The following is a 26,104-nucleotide window of genomic DNA, read 5'->3' as shown; positions in this document are numbered from 1 at the left end:
TCAGAGGCAAGGGAAGCTATAGACGAGTTATGTTCGCCTGTTAAATCTGCCACAAAACGAAAAAGATCCAGGAAAGCAGAAAACTCAGAAGTTCTTACGTCATCACCTTATAAAAACGCTCTGCAAAAAAAAAATTAAATCACCGAAGCCGGTTACAAAGAGATCGAAAAAGGAGAAGGTGCCTAAGGATAAATGTCCACCCAAAAACAAAAGAGATGACGAAGAATGGCCTTGCTTGATTTGCGTTGAGCCGTTCCGTAATAGTAGGCCCGGGGAAAAATGGATTCAGTGTCTGATTTGCCATTTATGGGCACATCAAGAGTGTACGCTTGGAGATCGCCATTTCATTTGTCAAAATTGTGATTCTGAGGACAACGACCTTTCTGACTGACTTCAGCACAATATTTGCCTTGGCACGTCTGATTTTAGATATTCGTTCATTAGCTTGTTTTGTGTTCAATACATGTTTGGGTTGCAACATTTGTACAGGATCCAATTTATAGTGGGCTAGTAAGCATGTATAAATGTATACGAATGAAAAAGAAATCCTTAACAGAGTATCAGTGAGTAAATTGTAAGACCTAGTAGGGCAAAACGCCTTCGTGTGCGTTTTGCCCCACCCATGGGGCAAAACGGCATTTTGACGAACATGGATGAATCATGATTTTACTGCTGATAAACGATACATAAGCTTTCCATACATTCATATTGGATAAGGTACAACATCTCGCGTTGATACTATGAAATTTAGGCCAACTCGAATAACACGGAGGATTTTAGGGCGTTTCTCCCTTACGATAGGCGTTTTGCCCCACTCTACCCTACATCCTAGCTCGCCAGTTCAACAAATACCCAATAAACCCTCAGGAAATCAGACTCCTAGGACGTATAGTACAAACTGAACTGTATAAACAGTATATAGATATCAGCTTTATAATATGATGCAACACAAATCTGAAAACGCGGCATTGGTTTGTTTCGCATATTTAGAGGCACACTCGGGACATCCTTTGTAGTCTCCGACTCTGTGAGAGTGCGCCCCGTTGCTAAGGAAGGAGGACGTCTCTTCGTGGAGTTTTGTTTCGGTTTCAACTTCCGAGTTGGGGTTGGTCGCCTGTGATGGAATAAACGGGGAATGTCAAACGAGAATAAATTGTAATGAAATGGTAAATTAGTAGCCTACTATGATGCTCATAAGCAATGGTCATACTAGTCAGCATTACTGCTAAAGTAGAAATAGACGTAAAGCTGTAAATTTTCACCTGATACAGCTAGAAGTAGTACCGTAATTTTCCAAGTATAGTACGCCCCCATGTATAATACGCACCCTTAAAATGGCATGCAAATTCTGGGAAAAAGCATGTACCCATCGTTAGGTGTAATACTAGGGCGTCTGTCTGTTATCCCCGGTGACGATCGGGTTAATAATTACGACAGACAACCTCTCGGTAAAGTACAGGTAAAGGATCTGGACTCACCGGAAGATTAAGATGTATCTAAACAGTTCACCTTGAAAAGTATTGAACATGGTGATTTGGTGTCAAAAACTGTTGAAGAGGAAGCAGTAGTAAATAATCCAACACTTAAGCAATCTCGGGAAGTACATTCTCTACAGCAAGGACGGGCCGGATCCGACCCGCGACGTGATTTTGAGCGGACTGCAGACAGTTTCTGGTCGTAAATGATAATGTGGCTCGCTACCCTTGCTTACTAAAGCACAAGAAGGCTTGCCTTACTGGCATTTACGCATGTACTCAACCCTAATGAACTGATATCTTGGTAAATTTGAAAAAAATCCAAACCCCTCGTTCGTATATAATACATTATACCAGGGGCGCGCAAGGGATTTTGAGTGGCCCGCAGACAGTTTTCAGTCTTACGTGATAATATGGCCACTAGCCAGCTGTCACAGTCTGCCGCAATTCTCCACTACTCGATTAAACGTCAACTGTAGGGATTGTTAGTTATTCTTAAGTTATTTGTTTTCTTCGTGTCCGGTATGCAGCCAGACTTCAAAGAACCTGTTCACAACTGTGATCGACCACACATGTCTCATTGACTTCAACCGTTATTGAAGTACATAACGTAAATAAATTCATTGGATACTGTTTTGGTCTCTATATTTCAAACTTAAAGTTGACACTAAACACGAACAATCCATGTATAGGTGGATAGATACACGTTTAATGTATCGATTCAGGATTCCGGCCCGCCAAGTACTTCATTTTCCCATATCCGGCCCGCCGACTGGAGAAGTTGCCCGCCCCTGCTCTACACGGATAACCCGCAATCGCGGGCCTACAATTAATAGACGCTGAAACATACGGCAATTGGTGAGCTGTTCACTGCTTTCAAGGCCAAATTAGCACACATGTTGACAGACGCATCGTTAAAACGTTGAACAGATTTTAACACCAACAAACAACTCAGTAATGGGTCAAAACACAAACACCTTAACGATTGCCCATAACATAGCCCGCTCAGTATACCACGGAATGATCTTACCTTCTCAGAATCGTCATTCTCGTTACAAACAGGACATTTTCGATCCTTGGTTACTTTATGCGAGTATATCCCGTTTGCGAGCCATTCGTTATTTTTCGTTTCTTCATTCCATTGTTCAGCACTTGGCCCGTCCGTCTTGGACGTAGGCTGAAAACCAATAAACTCAGACGTTTATGTTTCATTGCCGTCAAGAACATGCTCTTACTACGAAGAGATTTGAATTGATGTTCACTGAGTAATCGAGGAGGAGCCTAGATAAACCTCTAACTATTAGGAAGGAGCTCCAGACTTCCTACCAAAGCGCTGTAGTTTAGCTGGGCTTCTCATAGATACATGATCCGCATAATCGTTGTCTTATAAAAAGTCCAGAAGTGGGCCGTGCTACAAGTCGGTAAATACGGAATCAAAAACAAGGAATATCAGCCTGGTGTAAAATGACCAATTTAGTCGAAACATCCATGAATATCAAAACGGATACTGTACGATGCATCTTGGATGATGTGGGAAGATATTATGATGATTATGATTATGTCAAATATATGAGTTGCATCGGATTGTATGAATAGACCAGGGGCGGCCAACCCGTGTCCCGCGAGAAGGTTTTGAGTGGCCGCTGAGGTAATTTTCAAAACTAGTTATATTATCAAAGAAATAATTATACCCATGTAATTATTGTGAACTTACAAGGCCAACCAAAAATTTGATTAGCCAAACAGTGCAATTTGGAAGGTTGATGGCTAAAATATCAGTTTCGACACATTAGCGTAGCCAGGGGCCAGCCACATTTACGTAGATCTTCGTTTATGACAGGGGTGGGCAATTATTTTTCTCCGCGGGCCAAATGAGAAGTGGGAAATACGTTGGCGGGCCGAGTGAATTTATTTTAGCTAAATTCTGCAGCGTATTTTAATTTTATCTGCTGCTCGGTGAATGTGTAGATGTTAGGTAATGAGAAAGTGACGATTAATCAAAAAGCTATATATTTGCTGTTATGATTCGAAACAATGTTAAACATGATACATTTTCAACTCTCTTTAAACCCGTATCCACTTTCTACTATTAAGACACTAAAAAATGGTTCACAAACTTTTTTAGGCACGCCCCGTTCATTTATGATAGTGAAAATTTTCGCGCCCCCTTATCATGATATCAAAAAATATTAAAAAGAGCAACCAAAATGCAAGCAAGCCCAACGGATCTTTTGATGGCGTGGAAGGTGATGGCTGTTGATGAGGGAATTCTGACATATGAAAGTCGGACAATACTGAGCAATAACAATGAGCTGGGGTAAATCGCGCCGGGCGCGAAATTTTTTTTATTTGACCTCGGTTTCGCGCCACTTCAGATGCTTATACGCCCCCCCCCCCGGTTCGAGAACCACTACACTGAAATGTATTTGGAAGAGTAAAAAGCTTATTGTCTTGGTCGCTGCTATCCGAGCAGTGTGAAGCTTGAATAGTCATGTCTGTCTTCGTGTTTTTGTCATAAGACCGGCTTTAATTGAAATCCTTAAGCTCGGCAGCGTGCTCGGCTCAAACTAAAAGGTTTACCTTTGACCCTAGTAGACAAATATTTAGTGCTCTAAACCTTCTTTGAATTTCAGTTTACCGCTTCCTTTTTTGACATGCCTGTGTCACGTAACAATTGAAACACAGGCCGCGTAATGCATAATGTGACAATGGCCACAAAGAAGGTTTGAACTACATTATATGGAAAGAGTGATTTCATATGACTTTAATTGCTACTCATACTTTGCTACATTGACTTTATTTTGAATTCAGATTACGCGTACGAAGTACGCAGTGTTGTAACCCAGTCACAAGGCTCCGAGTCACAAGTCAATCTCACTTTTATCGTTTTGACTTGAGTCAAGTCGAGTCATTTTCAACTCACCACCAAGTCAAGTTTGAGTCCAAGTCAGTAAGCAGAGGGTCGAGTCCGAGTCATGGTATTATGTCTCAACTCCGAGTCCAAGTCATTGTGCCGACTGCTCAGTTTCCAGTTAAAGTCTTTAATACCCAATTTTTATAACTCTGTTTGGCGATATCGAATGGTTCGCATTTATAATATACTAATTTCCATCACTTTTAGCAGTTTCTGGTCGCATCTTCAAGTACCAGTACCAATAGATGAAATCCCAATAGTGTGGTTACTTTACTATTCCTCGAAATTACAATGAAATGTCGGTCTTGGCCGTCTGAGTCGCGAGTCATATGACTTGGTTCGAGTCATGCGCAATGACTCGAGTCCAATTCGAGTCAATACACAGATTGACTCGAGTCGAGTCGAGTCATCAGGAAATCGTGGCTCGAGTCTGACTCGAGTCGAGTCATGACTTGAGTCATTACAACCCTGGAGGTAAGTAGGCAGCGTAATCGTGGCGTATTAATGAACAGGGTTCAAAGTAAACGAATTTCCTGTCCAGTTGATACAGCCTATGGTTTTAGTGCACGCATCAACATTCAAAAAGCAGTTTTTATGTTTGAATTCCAAGCAACCTTTCGCGGGCCGCACGGAATAGCTTCGCGGGCCGCATTTGGCCAGGTCTGGTTTATGACCATGAAGTAGAATATTGCGCGGTATATTTATTTGACTTGAAAGTTTAACAATAACCACAGTATGACTTATCCCGCAAATTTCTCACCGCTATCATCATCAGAAGTGGTCAGTAACGAAGTACTTCTAGTTTTTCGGAGTTATACTCAAGTATGTTTCTTCTTACGTCCACTACTTACTCAAGTGCTTATGTTTTTAGACTACTTCTACTTCCGATTTTTAGGCCAAAGTAGGTTTGGTGGGCTCACCCCCAATGAGGTGCTGGAAGTATGCGAACCCTCTACAAATCTACTTTTTGAAGTTCTTTTCTTACGTATATTTTTATTTCTGCTTGAAGTAGTTTTGACATGTCTTGGAAATCTACTTGCGGTTGAGTAGGAATGTACGGGACTACTTACACCCGAGTATCTGAACTACTTTGACCATATTCAATTGATGTAATAAGTCTCTATAACAGATTAATGTAGTATCGTAGAGTAAACTACTTTGAATCTGCAGTCCAGGGTACAGTTCTATAGGTCTTTCCGGAATCGCTTTCGTAATATTACAATCAATATCCTAAATGCATCTCAATACAACTCAATTCACGAGGGACAGCTCGATCCGTATCGAGATGTTATGTAGACTATCAAGCATCCCGCATTTTTGTAATGTCGTCGTCGCCCCAGCACGACGTTCGCAATCCGTACAAGCTAACCTTATTCTTGCGACCATTCGAGGTGCACTCGGGGCAATGCTCTGTAACTTTATGGGAGCGCGTAGTGTCCGATTGGTTTTCGACGGCCGGCGTTAGTGTTGTTTTCTCGCAACTTTCCGACGCGTCGGGAGTGGGACTTTGAATAAAAATGTCTTCCGGACCGTCCGGGGCCGATTCCTCTGGTACCGCAACAGCGACCTAAATCCAGTGGAGTACATATAATGGACACCTTACATTCAAATCATTTAGAAGGCGGGCCCAAAATCCTTTGACTAAAACGAGCTTAAACGATAGCACAAAACATGGTCTGCACGGTATAAATATTCGATTTCAATTTTACCACCGAATGCTATATCTCCTGTCAGCTATCGCCAGCCGGGTCAGACCAAAAACCTGCTTAGCAACACTGATATCCATGGCTTCCCCGTTTGGCTCTCATCATTACCGGGATAGCATGGAGGGGTGGTGCAAGACTTAGAATGCGTTACAACGCTATTTCTGTACCTTCCTTGTCCGCAGCCCCATATTCGCATCATCCACTCAAGGTATGCATATACACAGATCGTGTGTATGTATGTGTATATCACGACTCGATATAGATGCCGTAAAAATATATCTTCATTAGGATTTTAGCAAAATTCGGCACCAGAAAGTGTCGGTCGCCTGTTAGCACCTACCTATGTATTCAGAGCGCATGCCCAGGTAATATATATAATGCGTAATGTGAATCTGAATAATTGGAATGGGCCAGATAGCAAAATTTGGTACCAGAAACTGTCGTTGGCCTGATTTCACCCTACGCTACGGGATAATCTGATGAATACACCTATTTTCCACAGTGTATAAGAGTGCAACGAGCGTATATTACAATCGAAAAAATGGCAAAACCGTACCTGGACATCATCCTCAGTCGTAGAAAGCCGTCGATTATCCGAGGTATCCAATTCCCCAACCTCCCCGCTGCCCGCACTGCCCGTATCTGAACGATCGCAACTCGCTTTAAAAGCGTAAAAGCGCCGGGCAACCACAAACCACTCACCAGATTCGGGCAAGGCCAACTCGGCAGGAACCCAATTCTCCTCTCGGCAGTGTTCGACAAATTTATCAACGTCTTCGCGTCGGGCCCGATCGTTTTCGTACAGTTCTCTCAAACTCGGTTTCTGTAACCCGCCCTCGACGGCGGACTGTTCGTTTCGGGCAGCCGACACCGTTAACGGCGGGAGATAGCTAATCCCAGACTCGATTTGAGACGCGGCCTGCCTGTATAAACCCGGTTGCGATTCAAGGCTTGGCTTATCGACGCCGTATTGTCTGCGCCATTCCTTCTTTCTTTTATTACTGCTATCAAGCGCTTTATATATTTTGTCTTGTTGTTCGGCGCCGTGTGCATTATCATCCTCTTCAGTTATCGGGTCGACCGCGTGCGCAGCCACTGTCGGAGAACTCATCGGAACCGTGACTGTGAAACTGCGAGTCCCGGAACGGAACACCGGTGACGGAGGTTCTTCAGACTCGATGTTATCGCTGATCGTCGTGTCTGACTGGAAAGAGAGGACGCGGTGTGTGTTTGCGGACTGAAATCTCGGTCTTACTCAATCGGCGTCGGGGTTTATCAATGCAATTGCCGAGAGAAGCTATTCGATTCAACATAGTGCCCTACAACGGCGTGGAAACAGTGAAGTCGAACAGCTCACTGCGTTTGGGGTTGGGTTACGTCATTAATATTTCACGTAATCTTGAAATCTATTCCTATATTTCGATGAATTGGAGCCAATACCAGACATGATTGGCATTACGCCAACTGATTGCAGGATTCAGACTTAAAATTAAATAAGAAACAGCTCCAAGGCGCATACGCCAGCGAACAATTCATCACCAACAGAGCAGTATAGTTTTTCGTTGTAGGCTGCCGAATTTCAATGAAATACCAGTATGCGAACGACTGGACTTGTTTCCACTAACGGGTCTAAACGTGAATTTCTCAAAAAAAGAGTATATTCGACAAAAAACGTCTCAAATGATATTATATGTAAAATCGAACCAAGGGCTCAACAGGTGATTGGCAGGGAAATGTTATTTTCACATAGCGCTATGATCCAAAATCTATTTCATATATTGCGTGATGCGATGAACATGAACAATAAAATTTGCCAAACCATTCCAGAAAATCGCAAAGTGTGCTAGAACAATGGACTCAGGGCCGAACCAGTACTTCGTCAGCCCCCCAAACATTAGTCTTGCGCCTCCATGTGATCATAAACCAAACTTCGCGACGGGGCTTTTGACCACTAACAGAAAAGCACATATTCCCATTATAAGATATATGTCTATATATGATGTGTGTAGTCGCGCCATGCGCGACAAAAGTTCATACTAAGAATTGAATTTTCTCTGTAATTTTGGTAATTGCATATATTGCTGATAATTTTTCATCGTCTCCCGGCCAACCTGATCCGATATAACTAGTAGGTCTCAGGGAGGTGGTAAATTCAGATAGCACAGATAGCAAGGCCAGGACTATTCCGCGCATATGGACACTGGACAGTGGACAATTGACAATGCGCTGTATTCCTGTATATGTTGATGGTGTCGGCTAACATACGGACGTCATTTTTGGCCAAGGTTTATTTGGTAATACACTTCGCGAATTCGCATGTTGGCCGAACCTTCGGAAGTCTTGGTGTGTCGTGGAGAGGTAATGGTGGGCGCTGAAATGCCAATTTTCTTTTGCAAATGATGCGTATTTTGTTCTTGGGGCGCTGCGCGTACCCATATTAAAAAGTTGACATCTCACTCCAATAAATTTGATGAAGTTGTACGAAATCCCTCACAAAGTACTCTATAATTTATGATGATTTGTGAAATAATTTTGAGCCCCCTCCGAGCTCGCCCCTCCCCACAAATTGGGGATTTGGGGTGCGGCAGTTCCGGCCATGAATAGACTATTACTATTAGTAGCAGAACATCACACAACATGATAGAAACTAGGCGCCACTTTCAGGTGGCCTATTGTATATTGAAGGATTAGCATGCCTATTGCCTATATAGTTCCGTGCTCATAATCATGGTAAGATGCAAACGATGTAGGTTGGATAAACGGTAAGCCAGCGACAGTATCTTTGCGATCGCACCTGTGGCTACTGTCTATCATTAACCAGTTAGGCGTTCACATACTTGACGAGTATCCAGCCCACAATCGATGCTGCGCAATTAAACTAGCGTGGCGATTAATTAGGAGCCTCTGAACGTATAGTTGGACTCGACACGAACATTTTTTCTGTGATGTCGAAATTTAACGAATTTAACGGATTTTGCTCAGAGAGTATTTTAGTTTCCGCATATACCTGGTCCAAACGAGTTTTAGCCTACCTCTGAGCAGTTTGGTACAACACTTTGTAATAGTAATGTATTTCTCCGACCGGCAGGAAAGACCATATACAGTCCGGCGCTTGCGAGCAACAGCTCTACATCAGTTTCTTACGTCAAGTTTTATGCAATCGATCAATACCATTACACGTGCCGACTCACTCTGGTGCTCGCTAGTTTGAGAAGCGATCGGCGACTTTTCGGGGCAGAAATCTCCCGCAAGAGTGACCCGTCGTTCAGACCCGCTTGCGTGTCTTCGCTCGATGCCGATCTAGAGAAAACGGATTGAACTAGTATAGAACGTCAGCACTTGTATCCCTAGGAGCGAGGAACTATAGTCGAGATAACAATTTAGGAGAGGCGTGAAGCGTCATCGCTGTTATATTATAATATTGAAAATATATTTTGAATTGATCATTAGAAGTCCCATACGGCATCATTAGCTGCGCTACAGCCTTTGGTGGCGTAAATGATCGGTAGCATCTTGTATGATAACCAGGGATGATGTGAACGTGAGGCTATTTTATTTGGTTTGTTTGAAAAAGCCTGCTCGAAATATCCAGCTTTCCGTTTGTGAATATTCAGTGACTCTCTGCTGTTAGGTTGGTCCGCAGTAACAATTATTATCAATGATTGATATCAACGAAAAGTGCATACAGTACTATATCAGGCTTACGGGATCTTTCTTAATTTGATATGTTTAACGGGATCTTTCTTAATTTGATATGTTTATGGTATCATAAAAACCAAATCCGCCCGATTGGGGTGTTGGCTGCTGTAGAACTTAATTTTGATCTAATATCTGTAGAAAGTATAGAACCGGTATTTCACTCTGATCAATATCAATGCAGCAATAGTCTGACGCCGCAGAACACATTGTCCGGTCGAGCCTAGACCGTTAAAGGCGTAAGCTTATATTCCCTTGCAAGTCATCGTCGAAATAGGTGACAAAGCGACGGAAAAGATTGATCTAAATAGCATTTGATTGCTCTGGTACGGTGGTTCTCAAACTTTTTGAGACACACCCCCTTTATGAAAGTGAAAAATTTCGCGCGTCCCTTATCGTCATATCGCAAAATGCAACCAGAATGCTAGTAGTCCCAACGGATAGTTTGATGGCATAGATTATAGAATGTTAGATTTTTGATGAGAGCATTCGCAAATAGACACAGAGCAATACTACGAATTGGAGGCAAATCGCGCGGAGCGTCGCCAGGTATATGGTGTACTGTACGTACATTAATATATTACTTTATGGAAACGTAGAGTTAGAATTAGCAATATGACTTCACGTGATGTCATAGGTTCGCGTTCACATAGAACTTTTCAAAAAGGTTCGCGTTTAAACGAACCCGAACCTTTCAGTTGTTCGCACCATCCCTAATGATAACATTATACAGTACGCAAGCGCGTATAAAAACCAAAGCAAGCATAAGCGCTCAAACAAATACATATCCTGTTCGCCATTTTTACAAAGTAGACAAGACGCAGCGTACAGTTCATATCGAATAATAATGTTCAAGTCACTTGAATAATCGGTGCTAAGATCCTACTGATCATTTTGTCTGGTGTAACTTTCAAGTTCACACGCACGGCGATCGCTGAAATTACACCAGGGAATACTTTGCTCCTCATCACGAAAACCTTCCTATAACATTCCAGTTGTAATTCGCGAGGGAAATTATCAGACATTAGTAAATGAAGCATATATACACTACATGCACACTAATTTATGACGCCGGAGTCAAGTTGGGCTATAAGATGAAATAATCCCAGCACGCAATACTACATGATTTCCATTTGTTGGATTAGTTTGCGACATCAAGTATACCAAGGTACTACCACTCTCCGCGATGGAGGGTCATTGCAATATGTGTATATCTGGAGAGACTTTTGCAGCTTGCAGGTAATGAGCTTCAGTATAGAATTGAGTAATATATTCATATTGAAATAAACCTGACTATATTTTCGGCTGTCACTCGACAGGGGTTATCGTCACGAATCTCACGATCACTCAAACTTTCATGTCGGTAAATTCATATTTTGGTAATGGGATCTCTAGTTGCTGACGATTACCTCTGACGAGTGTCAGCCGGAAATATTCGTATTCATTCCATGTGTAATCTGTATATCGTATATCAGTACCTTAGTAGGCCTCTACTTCAGGGATATGCAGAAGAGTTCTAGATAACCCTGTCCCTGGTACACTTATTACAACCAAATACTCCAATAAAGAGTTATCTCTCGTCTGTCTGACCTAAAGACATCATACAGCAGCGTGAAATTGAAGTTGTGATATGATTTTGAACTCTATCTATATATCTGAAACGGTATCTTAAGACATAGCCTGATAATGGACATCGTTTTGAAGATTCAAAATCGCCTACCTCGCGTTTTCGAGACTCTTCGACGCGAACGGGTAAGCCCGCCTCTGCAATGGATCTTTAGCCGCACCGCCCTTTACGGTATTCTTGGGCAAGACGCGGCCTGCGTAATCCGCGCTGGCAGAAGTGGCTCGCGCTAAAGATTTAGCCTGCGAACCCGCCTCGTCAGAGTCGCTGTCCGAAGTTGTCAACGGCGAAGACGAATAGTAAGGCTGCAGCAAACATTCTTCGGTTGTCGAGCGGTGCACGGAGCCTATCTCTTTACCGGCACTTCCTGCGCTGATACCGTCAGCAATCGCGTGCTCGTCTCCTGGGAATGGGACGAGATAATCTCACTTTCAAGTCCCGTTTAATGAAACGCGGAGTAGTATAACTCGTAGAACAACAAATTATGATAAAGCAGTGGTTCCTAACCTTTTTTGGTGTCGGGGCCGCATCTCAAACTTGAAAAGTACGTTTGGAGCCGTATAAAAATACTCAAGTGCTCATAACGAAAATTTAAAGAATGTATGTAACCTGCCTCAGGATACCACCATCCGGCAAATTCAAAAGCATGTAGATATAGGTTGCATGTAAAACAAATAACTGTTTTAAACACAGGTCTTTTTTTTTTAAATTGTGTTTTTTCAAGTTGTGTAAAATCATCCCATAATTGTGTAAATACGTTGTATGAGCCTACGGACAAGTACCACACGATATAGTCGCCGTATACGATATGAGATGGTTGGAACCCTCAAAATAGTCGGTTCAACAGTTATAGTACGTACACTGTACAGTCGTACATATTTCGTTAAAGGAGCTATATTTACCCTATATTTTCAATTGTCAATGTCAATCCATTATGACGTCAGTATTGAATATTCGTTTTTCGTGACGTCATGGCTTTGAAAAACACAAAAAAGGGCCTTGTTTTAAACATGTTTGTTTTAAATTGGTTTTTATTTAAAATGCAACCCTCTACGTATAATGTACAGTACATGTACAAGTACACAGATTGTTGTAGATTCTATATCGGTTAATTTAGCATTGATAGACGCAGATTGGCGAGTGCTATTCGTTGAAACACACTGCAAATGCACACCATTACGACAACGTAATTTATATGCTGTTATGTGATAGCTCATCATACATAAATAAGCACAATTACACATGTTGGCGGGGGCGAGGGGGGGGGGATATCCGCTGAGTAATATTGGACTTGATGCGATTTATACTTGACCATTAGCTTATTAGTAAAATTGTTTTGGCATGTGCTCTTCACAAAAACAATCTACAGAGTTCCATCGCGAGTAGCACTCAATATATCTTTATGTGACGTGTATTCACTATTCATCCATACGTTTAACGCTAATCAGCAGGATTGCGGCCATTTGTAAGGCTTAGACATAACTAATATCCGTTACGGTAGCATTGGTATACATAAATTGACGAGAACTAACAACAAACCAACAAACAACAAATGGCTATGACTGTCGACTGTCCATTATATTTTCGTGAGATATTGAAGTCAATTAGAGCCGAGAGAAGGCTATGACTTGGAGATGCGCTGTGGTTCAGTTGTTATTGCATTGGTACGGTTGACGATCGCCAGTACGGTTCGTGATTAAATCAACTGTTGATCGATGATTCCCGTGTGTTGCATTTGACAATGAACGAGATGCCAATTATGAATAATGGTGTCGTTGCTGAAAGAGGTAATGTTGAATATTGATTGTCAAAACGCTTTCGGATTGAACGTTTATCGCCCATGTTTGTCTGGTCACGGATTTACTGGCCGTCGTATGATGACTGTCCGAACCACACCGAGTTTGAGCATTCGTTTTGATTCATTGCCTCATTGATTAAAAGTTGGTCAATGCAGAAAGTGCTGTTCATTATCACTTCAACCCTTCTCTGCGGCACATATTCATCATTGCATAATTGTTGTTTGTACAGGGCTGGCTATCACGTCACAGTAAGAATAATGTGGTATTTTCCGACCATCCGTATAGGACTATAGGCCTATTTCATTTTCATTGCACATTGTGACAATGCTGCGGGTTGATCACGTATTTCCCTAACGTGCTTAGCTTTGTACTAATTTTTCCGTATGCTGCGTTACGACCCATCGAGGCTTCGAAACTTCCACAGTGAAAAATAAATATAATTTTTGTTGATAACTTAACTCTTAGCTGCATGGAGCGTATAATTTCCGCACTGAATAAAACCATCTCTCTCTACTTGACTTAACTCATAAGAATTAATACTCGATTAAGATCCGAATCATATCGCTCATTCCTAAATGTTTGTGGTTTTGTTCCAGAATAGGGAATCCACATGATTTTACGATCTATGCAGGATTGCAAGTTGTCGACTTGGGTTTGTGCGGCGGCTTGTCATATATTTACGAGCAGAAAACCTACGAGCAACGAATTTTTTCAAATTTTTTTTCATTCTCGAGTGATGACGGGCAACTAGGCATGTTAGGATTCCTTTTGGCGTGAGACGAGTTATCGAAATCCAACATATTTGCATACTTATGTTTTTATTTTCAAGAACACTCCTATAGTTACGAAGCTAACATGGCTCTTAAGCAATGTTTGCTTACTCAGCGCTCATGCTATAACCCTATCCAAAAGCCCAGATGCAAAAGTTCGAACGATTGTTCCTTGTCGTTTACGGATTCATTAACTGCAGTTCTACCGGTAGCCTTCTTGTGGATATGATACGGATATTTGTATGTTCGAGCTGTATGATGCATTTGCGATCACAAGATATTTATTGCATGCGTGACAGACAGTGCGACTACACTTAGCTTTTTAGGCCAAATTATTTCATCACCGAGAATTATAGTTTCCATACCTGCTTCTAGCACCGGAAGCATAAAAAAACATCTCCGCATCAGAAACATGTTACACGGTGGTTCTTAATCTGGTTCATGCTAACCCCAGGAGCGCGACGAGCAGGGTTCTATAACCAAGTCACATGGTCTCGAGTCACAAGTCAATCATACTTTTATAGTTTTGACTCGAGTCTATAGTCGGGTCAATTTCAATTCACCACCGAGTCAAGCCAGGATTCAAAGGTTCGAGTCCGAGTCCAAGTCATTGTGTCCACTGTTCATTTTCAAGTTCAATCCTATTCAACTCACTTTTATACGACTCTGTTTGGGTGATGTTGAATGCCTCGCATATATCATGTAATAATTTTCCTGAGTTTACAGTTTTTGACCCTATTTTCCAAACACCAGTACTAATAGTCGAAACACCTATGATGAAGTATAGCTTACTATTATTCGCAGTTACAATTAAATGCCTGCGTCGTGTTCTATGACGTGGTTGAGTCAACGACTAGAGTACAAGTCGTTTTACCATAATTTGGGAGTCTGAAAAGAGGACACTATTTCAAAATTTTCAGACTTACAATATCGGAAAAAAATTCGGGAAAATTGGTAGATTTACTCCTAGTTTATCGTTGGTTGACTAAAAAAAGGTCATCTTTCTGGCTAACTTCCGAAAGACCGCCGGACCGTTACTTGAGTGCTGATTTCCTATATCTCAGTCTAATTTTCAGATACATTTAACCAAAATTTGTGGTTTTCATGGTGTTTTTCCACTACTATGGTCATTTACACCAGGCCGATATTCTTTATATTGATTCCTGATCTGCCGACTTGTGGCACAGCCCACTTCTAGGCTTTTTCGAGACACCGCTTACGCGGATTGGATGGCGAAGGGGAGCCTAGATAAACCTCCAACACTTGGGAAGAAATTCTGGAAACAATTCCTCCTAAAAGAAGACATATGATAACCCTAAAGTCGAGGCAATACACAAATTGCCTCGAGTGAAATCGATTCAAATCGAGCCACCAAAAATTGGTTCGGCGGAGTCCAAGACACACACCCGACTCATAGAGTTCACGCTGATTTGCGGTGAATATTCATTACAATCTTTCTGTTTTGCGTGAAAATACTATTTAAATGGTTTTGGTATTTCAACATTGTTGTTGGTACACAGTGCAGTTTGAGAACCGGCACGCTTTCGTACAGAAGTAGTCAGTAACGAAGTGCTTCGACCCGAAGCATTGTCGTAAACTAGGGCCACCATATTTTAGAATCGGGAAGGAGGGCACTTTCACCAAATCATAAAAGTTAGTTGATCGAAAATGAAAACAGCCGATTTTGCAATATTTACTGGAAATTTTGTTGAGTTGACTAAAAAAAAGGTCATCACTTTCATTCGACTCCCGAATGACCCGCTCGAACGTCCGTTTTGGCTATAGGATGGTAACCCTATCATAAATGCGATATGAAATATGGCAAGACGTGGTCTGATTATCTGAATGAATATAGTGTAAGTGGACTTATATTTAGGTCGAATGAATGTTCTTTTCTGGCTTCATTATGAAAGGTGCTCGACTCGAGACTTGATACTCTTCAGAATCGAATTTTCCTGGTCCTAGTTAATTGACATGAACGGGTCAGATGTCTTAACCGCTAACTGTTGTCGCGTTGTCACGATGATTTAATTAAAGAGACGGGTCATTAGTTCACGGGACACGAATAACTTATCGATCGCTGGTAACTGCATTAGAACTCGTATGGCGACCAGCCCGAAGGTGACACACACTCTCACGCAGTCTTACATAACAATAATGAAAGCAGTCAACAGACGGGACATATCAGCAGTCAACACGCACGAATTTGATATCAATCAGTCACTTCGTTATCGGGCAATTAATAATATAAGATTCGTCGATAAAATACTTGTGGCGTTTATCATAGTGTATGGCAGGGGTGGGCAAACTACGGCCCGTGGGCCGCAACACCGTTTTGTACGGCCCCCGAAACCCTCAAGAAAAATGCGTACTAAAAACCGATTTGTTGCGGCGACTTGATTAAACTTTTTCTTAATCTATTTCACCATGACAATGATAAGTTATACTATTGCTATGATACTCACTTCTTATTTTTGTTGCTGCCGCAATAGTCTGACCTCAAGGTCCACGTATTTTTAAATGACTGACTTGCTAAGCATCACAGAAAGTCAAAACAGAAATGGCATTCTGTTCAAGAGAGCGATTTTGAATTAGAAACTTCAGCTAGTTTATTACTTTTAGTACTAAGCTTGGAAAACCCGATTCGCGCGCGTGTTAGGTAGATTCGTCCTCGAAATGTGTAGAAGTATATTACACTGTGCTGCCTTAATTTTGACGTTACTGAAGTATAGGCGGTTCTAAGTGTACCCTTTGATGCTGAATCCAAAACCGTTTTCTTCAATCAGGTCTAGATTTTTGAAATTGCATATGAATTTTCGAAAACTGCAGCTTTCAGCGTTATGCGATCAAGATTTGTGACGTCATAAAAAGAATTTAGCAATGACGTTTTGATGAAAAGTTTAGAAAATATTTCCATTATGACGAAGACCATTCCCTATAGCAGTGTTTCTCAAAGTGGGGGCGCGAAAGCATCTGAGGGGGACGAGAAGCCGCTGTTACCTGAAAAAATTTTCGCACTTGGCGCCATTTACCTCAAGCTCATGGCAGTGTTGGGATCAAGTCATTACCTTCGAGTCACGAGTCATCTCAAGTCATTGCACATTTTGACTCGAGTCAAGTCAATCACCCAATTTTTGGAGGTGACTCGAGTCAAGTCGAGTCAAGTCAAGTCAAGTCACGAGTCAAGTCACTAGTCGAGTCAAGTTGAATTTTGAAAGTACGAGATATTATTCAAAGTGATTGCTTTTGCCAGCTGTTTTGCATACAGATGGAGTCCCTATATATTCTGAATCGAGGAATGAAAAGATAGTTTAAAAAAGACACTGTATAGCTCACGAATAAGCAAAACATCCGAACTACGCAAGTATAACGACATTGCGTCTACAATTATCATCCAAAATATAGGATGCAATACGAAACCTCAGGAAGTTGAAAATGATATGGTGCAATACCCTACCCAGCTACATATCCATGATATGCAATTATATACGTATGGACGATATTCGTTCGATTTAAATCATACAAGAGGGTTGGTTGAGGTGAGCACTGGGCACCGTGAGCAGTCTATAGAGCACAGATGTATTGCTAGTATATTACTTTATCATACTAGCTTACGAGAAAGTAAGCTCCGATCACTGCGCTTGAGATCAATTTATTTGTGATTTAATTGTGTAAAACGCACAATCATCAAATAATTGATTGCTCTCACAGGTCACACCGGCGTATCGTTAACAATCCGAACTTATACAAAATACAGCGATTTAGTCGACATCGATTACTTGATGACTTGAAATTGACTCATAAATTATTTTTCGAGTCACGAGTCAATCTGCATTTTTGAAACGTCGAGTCAAGTCAAGTCATACAAAAAAGGTGACTCGAGTCATCCCAACACTGGCTCATGGTATATCTATTGTCTCTTGTCCGAATTTAATATTTTGGAATTCTCTTATAAATAGCCATAACCTTCAATGCCATCAAATTATCCGTTGGGATTGCTAGCAATCTGATTTCTCTCTCTCTCTTTAATATTTCGTAATATCACTAGGAGAAACACTCCTAGACCAGCAGTACATCACCACAGGCCGAGATCACTATTTCTTAGAGTGCCTGAGGATGCAAAATATGAAGAAATATGGGACGATCTCTGCGAAAACGAGATAGCCAAACGCTACATCGACAAAATCGAATCCCTCTGGGAAATGAGAAGGGGAATGTACATCATGTCCTTCTTCAAAGACAAAAACGGCTCAAAAACCAGAGACGCTCTATACGCACAAATAGAGAAACAAGGGCTAGAAGGCCATAGCTTCAGATATATACGGATGGAACTTCCAAGACCACCAGCCACCCATCTCATAGCAAGCGGAAAACCGACAGAAACGGAACCACCATCCGTAAGACGAGATATAAACAGCCAAGGCTTCGGCACAGTAGTCGCTCTAACCAGAGTATACAGAAAAAACACTCGAATCTACAATGGGCGAACCAACATATGGGTCGAATCCTTCGATAAGGATAAAATGCCATCGATTATCTAAATCGACGGTTACCCATGCCAAATCAGAACCGCTGAAGACGTCTATAAAAAGAGATGCTACCTCTGTAACGAGGAAGGCCACGTGGCAAGAGAATGTCAGAGAAAAAACGAGGAAAACAAAAACGAAGAAAACATCGAAACAGATGCAGGCAAAAACACAGAAGCCAAAAAATTACCAGAAGAAAACAGAATCAGACTCGGCACTACGAATGACGTCAGACTTGAGCAACCTAGTAACGATAGCCAAAACAACGGGGCGATATGCGACTGGTTCGTACAAGTCGGAAAAGCCAGAGCGAAGGAAAACAAGCGTGTTCATGCGCTCAAAAACAGCAAAAAAACGGAGATAACTTCGAAACCCGGGAACCAACTACCAAAACCGAAGGTAGACCAAACAAGAGCACCAACGGACATAGAAGATAGCCCTGCCTCGTCACACATACAGGAAAGGCAAGGAGACTCGAATCCACGAGTCAGCTCAGAAACCGAACCTTTTGATGACCATAACGAAACGATTATAGACCAAGACTCGCTGGTATCAGAATCTAACAAAAGAGCACGAGGGTCGTCCGGCAACACCAGTGCTGAAACAATATCAGAGAAGAAAACAAAACATGACAGCACAGACGGCTACGATACCGACCTATCGCTATCGCCAGACAACTCAAAGAAATAATGAAAATCAAAGTAGCCTCGATCAACGTAAACGGACTTTCAAATAGACTGAACGATTTAGAACAGTACATACTCAAATCGAGTCCGGATGTACTGCTCATACAAGAAACCCACAGAATCGACAAAACAGCCGCGATGGAATGGGCTGAAAAACTGGGATTCACTATACACCTCAACTCGAAAAGCAAAAGAAGGCAATTCGACGGCACAGCCACAATGATGAGGAAGGACTGCCAAGGTAAAATCCTTTCACATACTATTATCATAGAAAACAGGGCCCAATGCCTCCTAATCAGACTAGACCAATGTCCAATAGCTGTCCTGAACGTTCATGTCCCATCCGGACAATCAGGCCCAACCCGAAAAAATAGAACTGACTTCCTGACCGCGCTAAAAGAATATATCAATGAAATCGATGACTCCATAATTATGGGAGGTGACTTTAATACCATATTAGACAAAAAAGATACGAAAGAAAAAAGGAGCTTCGAAATTAGAAATGACACAAGAATACTCCAAGAAATAGTATCCCAATCCAATATGGTAGACATCTTTAGACTAAAATATCCCAAAGTCGAAATATTCACCCACGTGACTGCCAAAAGCGCCAGAAGAATTGACAGAATTTATGTAACAGAAGAAATAGCTGATGACGTCACACATTCGGGTCACGAAAATAACAACGTAGCAGATCACATAAGCCCCTCCATGACCCTCAGACTCCAACCAGCAACCAAATGGAACAAGAAAAAATGGAAATGTAATAAAGATCTGTTATCAGACAAGATATACAGAGAAATCATAGCCAATTTTATCAATACGGAGGAAGCCAATCTAGACAAGCGTGAATCACTCCAAGAGTGGTGGGACGAACTAAAAAGAAAGATCGCTAACCTAAGCAAAAGGTATGAAATAGATAAGAGAAAAAAGACCGACCCGAGCCTAAAATACCAAAAAGTAAGAGGAAAACTTACGATGCTAACCCGCTCTGATAATCTTGAAGGAGAAAGAAACTCGCATCGATCGCTGTGGGCGCAGTTCCGAAAAAGAACGAAACAAACCGACATGAAGGAGCTACAAATAGACGACGGGACAATAACAACAGACAAAGTCCAAGATCGCTAACCATGTCAAATCCTTTTACTCAGAGCTCTGGACGCGCCACCGGATAGACAACACCGAACAGCAGGCCGGATACATAGCAGAATACGAACCGAACCCGACCCAGCAACATGCGCCTGGAATACATCCTCAACAACATCCGAGCTACACTGCGTTACTATAAAGAAAAGCGAACAGAAGGATACCTGATGACAATACGACTGACTTACGGTATTTCAGTCGAATGTGGCCGTGTATTTGACCGAAATAGGAAATATTTTCATGGGATATCGAAAAAGTTGCAAAATGTTGCAAAAAGTTGCATGAAAAAAATGGACAAAAGTTGCAAAAAGTTGCACTATAAGATTCCTCCAAACAGCTTAAACAGCATTCTACATATGTTCCGAGTATTTAGGAAGCTGCCGGAAGCTGTAAAATAAAGTTGCAAAAACTTGCCCCAGTGATGATTATTACAGTGAATAACAAGGAGAGAGATTCCGCCAAGACTTTCGCCAGATGGAAGAAAGGTATCAAGGATACAGGAACTTTAACATGTTTGCAGATTACCGTTGGTGTTTAAAGAGAGATCCCAATAACTCCACATGGAAGGAAATCTTTGAAGCAACATTTATTGTCAGCATAAATCATTTACATCATATATTGTTATTGCATTTATCGTCGGAATATCAGTATCAGTATAATTTATCATCATGTTCCGCACAACGGTTTCTTCGTTTCTCCGCACAACGGTTATTTCGTTTTCATTTCACACTTCACACATTGATATAGGCAAGGATTTCGCATTTAAAACACATTTGTGTTAAGTGTTTACGTGTCTATAGTGTAACATATTAAGTTTTACCTTCTTCTGTTAGGCTGAGCGTCATTGAACAAAATTATGCTTTCTTGGTTGGTTGTAAGTGCTTTTATTTCAACTACAGGTGTTATTATATTTTAGTAGTATTTAAAACGGCCGTCATTGCAAAACCTTTAATTCAAATAAAAATACCATCTTGCAGATATATACAGGTATGACCAATGACCATGACCAATTTAAGCTACCACAGAACTTAAAATTTCTTTGTGTACAATAACGACCAAAGCTAGCATAATTGAATATGTGATGAAGAAAAACTTGACCTGATTGAAAAATACTGGTTTCATTTTTGACTTTTGACTTCAGCGCAAAAAAATGGATACGAAACCAGTTGAAACATGTTTGAACTTTGAACAATAATTTTCCAGCGCAGCACAGTGTTATCAATATAAACGTATTTAAAGGTAGCATGGTATGATGCTGTCAGCATTGTGTGTCGTGGAGGTAAGGCAACAGTAGAATCAGTACAGCTGAGCACTGAGCAGGTTGTTGTCCACAGACTAAAATTTCCATCCTGTTACACGAGCGATTTTCATCGCTAATTTTGACAAATTAGTTATTGTGGACGACCAGCTTATAAGATCTTGTCAATGTTTCTGACCCGCATATTTAATTCGTTTTAAATACACAATTATATTATCTCCATATGTCCGCGGTCACTATGTATAATTAGATAAAATATTGCGTTTTGGCTAATAATCTTTATTTACGAAAGTACGGCCCCGAGCCAAAAAGTTTGCCTAAATCTAAATTTCTATTGGATTTCCTGCTGTCACTAGAAATGAAAGAACAGCATGAACGGATAATGGCAAGCATTGGTCATGGTGTTGTAGAATTTATCCGCCCGACACCCACAATTTGGTATGGTATTCGAAAAAGTTAGGATACGGTGGTACACACAAGAATCGCATACAAATATTCACCTATATAGTTTGAGGCCAAGGCGTTAACATAATTCATCTGTATTTGGCCCGCCAGAAGAATTTTTAGCACCTCCCATTTTAGTGCGTATATCCGGGACATGTTTATATGCGGCATTATTAAAATTATATCGTTCTCACTCACGAGTCTTCGGAAAATTTCACGAAACACAGACATGCTAGTGAGTGGGTCACGCTATTCATGCAATTTCACTACATAACCCGTGAAAAATATGGCTTATCTCGTATTGATATACCAAATGCTGTTCTCGATATCGGCAAACATTTGTATGTTGAAAGTAAGACATCATTTTAAACGCAATTTAGAGGAATGAGTAACATCAGCATTGAGCATAAATACTGCGTTCAACTGATAAAAATAACATCAAACCTTGTTCTGTCATGCGGCTCTTCAACTCGTACCCGGAGACCTTCTTGTGACTCCTACAAATTAAATCAGCGTTGAGAATGATCAACCAGAAGTGTTTCACGGGGCTATGGTTACGAGGAGCAGTATTAATCAAATGGTTTCCATTCAAATCGGGTTTGGCCTAGCGCATAAAATCCAATTCACCACAGGTCATGTATGCGGAACCAGCAGTTCGTGTGGTGTTCAATATCTACTCGAATCAGATATCGCCTCAATGGGATTGTACTTCAAAACACGGCTACAAGAACGCCACCTCAGCATTGCATCCTGAATTTGCGCGGGCACGAAATAAGAGCATCTTCCCTATCGCGTTCGCTTTATGAATGTTATTAAAATTTGATCATTAATATAAGTCGTGGAATAAAGTCATTACCGTGGTAGTTACAATTTTAGACTAAAAGTACAAACTATCATGTAATTACTCCTCTTATTTTTCTGTAAGTTCGAATGAAACGGGGTGTGAACACATGATATAGGTTAGATCCGTGCTTCCCAACCTGTTAAGTTTTGGGACCGGTAGAATTCCAATACACATTTTTCGGACCGGTGAACCCTCAAAAACAAAAATTAACTGTCCATGTAATTACAACAAATATGCGTAACTTAAATGCAAATATTGGAAACAATTCAGTCAGAAAATATCTGCTGTCTTTTCAATATTACAAGTGTCCTAGAAATTGTGTTCTATAGAAATATAGCTTCTCTATAGCTTCATTTCGATTGTTCAGTTTCTTATGAAAGAACTGCGACTTTGTTGTTTATTAGCCTCTATTGTACTGATAAATGTAGCTAAATTGTACTGTCCGCATTTAACGAATTTTGCTTACGAAGTCTTCTTATCTTTCACATACAAGTGGTCTTGAAATATGGTTACCATATTTTGGAATCGGCATTTTTCAAAATCTTCAAACCCAGAATTCCGGAGAAAAATCTCGAGAAAATGGCAAATTTTTTTCACTTTGTGGTCGGTTGACTAAATAAAATGTCAACTTTCTCACTCAGCCCTCAAAATACAGTTTTTTCCTTCACCTGGGTGGTTGACTAAAAAAAGGTCATTTTTCCGGCTCAGCTCCCGAAATACCCGCCGGAGCTTTACTTAGGTGCTGATTTACGGTAGCTCCAATCTGACGGTACATTTGACCAAAATTCTCAAAAAGAGGACAAAATCTCAAAAAGGAGGACATTTTCAAAAACCTGAAAAAGGAGGACGTATGGTAACCCTAGTTAAATGAGTTGCAGTACTGCAACACTTACAGCACTGTGACGACACCATGCAGAAAAGTACGCATCACATTTCTAAATCAATTAAACATTTCATTTCTCTAATTAATGGACAAGCGCCAAACTTCTTGTATTTTGCAATTGATACATAAACTTGTAATCGATCTGGCGGACAGACAAGAAAGTTGACACGTAACGGAGTTTGAGAACCTCTGGGCTAGACAGCAACGCTCCTCAGGACTAATTAATTCATCAACAATTCCACTGTATCTCTACTAATTAGCAGCATCGGAACTTCTAACGGCCAGAGGAATGTAATCGTAACGTCTTTCTGCACTGCTTAGCAGATTATCGATAATAATGGCAATTCTACGATACCTCGAAGTTGCATTAAACCACGCAACGGAACCGTACCGTACTGTGATGGAAAGTTGATTTCCGATTTGAAATTAGCTCGCGAGTCCTTGACCTGTGGTTCAACTTCAACTTTATCAGGATCTGTTTACGATACTAGGTTAACTATCTAAAAGCGAAGGTGATTAAATCATATGCACGATGCGGGCAGTTCAACGCCAAACTGAATGAGTACAAGACGAAGCAGCGCATGCTATTGCTGCAATCTGGATTCTGGACGGCCGCGAAGTGAACACACGACTTCATGCATAGACTCTTTCAATGTTACGACATTCAGTGTCATCGTGATTGTGAATCGAGAAATCTTTTGATTAATTATCACCGCAAGTCTGCTTTTTTCTATCATGATCATGATCATTCCAAAGGAATTTAAACCGAACACGATATATATATCTATTACAAATTTATCACGAAGTCGCGAACGTTGACGATTGAAAAGCGTCGTGTGCCTCTGTTCCTATCATCCTTGAATGTGCCTGCCGAAGCAGACTTTCAATGACACAAACCTATGAACCAAGATAACCATGGATTTGGAAATCAACGCTGGCGATGTGCGGGATGTCACGAAACCAGATTTTGTATCGGAACCATTGTCATGAGCTTGCACTCTGTCGTTATATCAACTGTATGGATAAGCTTGATATTCAGTTTAGTTCCAATGAAATGTTGTCAAATACTCCGATTTTCGCCAACAATAGACGCGTCTATTGTACATTAAACGATTAGCATACTAACCGATGCTTCTGTTACAAACATGAATTACGGTGATTCGTTTTGTTACTGAAGATTGTTGAGCTACACTACATAAATGCCACAGTAGAGCATAGTGCGGCTTCCTTGGCAAGTAAGGATGCACAGAATATCGTATGGATATAGCAAACGGGAGACTACAGCAATTAAAAACATTCCCAGAAATTTAGTCGATCGACGCAATTAGTTGTCGAAACGTGACGGGAAGAAAGTTCTTTAACGAATAGCTAAAATGCGCTTAATGCGATCATGCCTATGATATTTACATAGTATTGGGAAAATTACAGACCTGTATGGAATTAACACCAGATATTTTCACAGAGTTTTGACCCTGTCCAGCGTTATGTGGATGATGTGGGTAATAGGTTAAAAATTGACAACTTCAATAACTATATCCTACTTTGATCGATTTACTCCGACGGCTGTGCTTGAGAATTCACAAAGACTCTCAGCCTTCTGTAATTTCCGTCTTTGTATTTGCGCTTTTTTCCAACTACGGAAACTTTTCGTGCTCCTCGTGCTTTTTGTGGAAATCGACGAGGCGTCTCCATCTTCTGACCCGTCCACACTCGCACCACAGGAGCTGATACTTCCGCGCATGTAGTATCCCGTATTGGACGACAACATTGCCTTTCTTCTGGCGAAGGAGCTGTTATTATACATTCTTCAAGTTTTGATATTGTTACACTGTTGAAAAAGGTGTGTGACACTATATAACCCGATGACTGGCCCACTCACTGCAGATAGAGAGGTCAGGAAGGAAATTTGTATAACCGTTAACAATAACCAATTAACCATGTTTGTGACGAAAACTCCAGACACACACATAAAAACAAAACAATTGCCAGTGGCCTCGCCTACCACAAATTCAACTACCGAGTCATTTTCGAGAGCAATCGACACCAAAATGTCACTTATGTCAGCTTATCTAAAGTCATGTAACCGACTGGAAACGAATAAAACCTGCTTTCCGCGGTGCGAATTGCCGATCAGCTGATACCAATATTAAGCATAACACCAAGCAACAAGAATATTCGTTTGTTGTTTCCAAACCGTGGTATGAACGACCTTTCCGATCCCGTTACTGCTACCGCTTCTACTAGCCGTATTGCGGAAATTCACATGTCACGACGTCTGATGCATATTGTGCACTGCTCGATTGAATTCTCGGGCTTGGCGGCAGGGAAGCGAA

The 26,104-nt window shown here is 41.1% G+C and overlaps 1 protein-coding gene across 2 annotated transcripts; it reads right to left on the bottom strand.

The window, feature by feature from the left end:
* Window positions 1-917: 917 nt before the first annotated feature.
* On the bottom strand, window positions 918-26,016 carry LOC145439782 (uncharacterized). Of its 2 annotated transcripts, none has more exons than XM_080317402.1 (9): window positions 25,313-26,016; window positions 22,489-22,541; window positions 11,512-11,818; window positions 9,287-9,395; window positions 6,798-7,299; window positions 6,652-6,737; window positions 5,759-5,956; window positions 2,506-2,652; window positions 918-1,114 (listed from the first exon to the last, which is right to left on the bottom strand). In XM_080317402.1, exons 1-9 carry the CDS (start codon window positions 25,573-25,575, stop codon window positions 932-934), a joined length of 1,848 nt encoding a protein of 615 aa, XP_080173528.1. In that variant the 5' UTR covers window positions 25,576-26,016; the 3' UTR covers window positions 918-931. The 2 variants fall into 2 exon arrangements, with proteins under 2 accessions (XP_080173528.1, XP_080173529.1); XM_080317403.1 differs by lacking the exon at window positions 25,313-26,016 and adding an exon at window positions 24,163-24,485.
* Window positions 26,017-26,104: the final 88 nt, after the last annotated feature.

The sequence above is a fragment of the Botryllus schlosseri genome, chromosome 5 (genome assembly GCF_051294905.1).
Source record: "Botryllus schlosseri isolate E-star chromosome 5, Bs_hap1, whole genome shotgun sequence".
NCBI classification, from domain to species: Eukaryota; Metazoa; Chordata; class Ascidiacea; order Stolidobranchia; family Styelidae; genus Botryllus; species Botryllus schlosseri.
This window is presented reverse-complemented; position numbering and strand designations above follow the sequence as displayed.

Excerpts from the sequence above, each read along its gene's own strand:
- LOC145439782 (XM_080317402.1), bottom strand. The coding sequence starts at position 25,575 with ATGTATAATAACAGCTCCTTCGCCAGAAGAAAGGCAATGTTGTCGTCC. Across the intron at positions 6,738-6,797 it reads GTTGGCCTTGCCCGAATCTG|ATACGGGCAGTGCGGGCAGC; the intron begins GTGAGTGGTTTG and ends GCGATCGTTCAG. Across the intron at positions 1,115-2,505 it reads AGAATGACGATTCTGAGAAG|GCGACCAACCCCAACTCGGA; the intron begins GTAAGATCATTC and ends ATTCCATCACAG.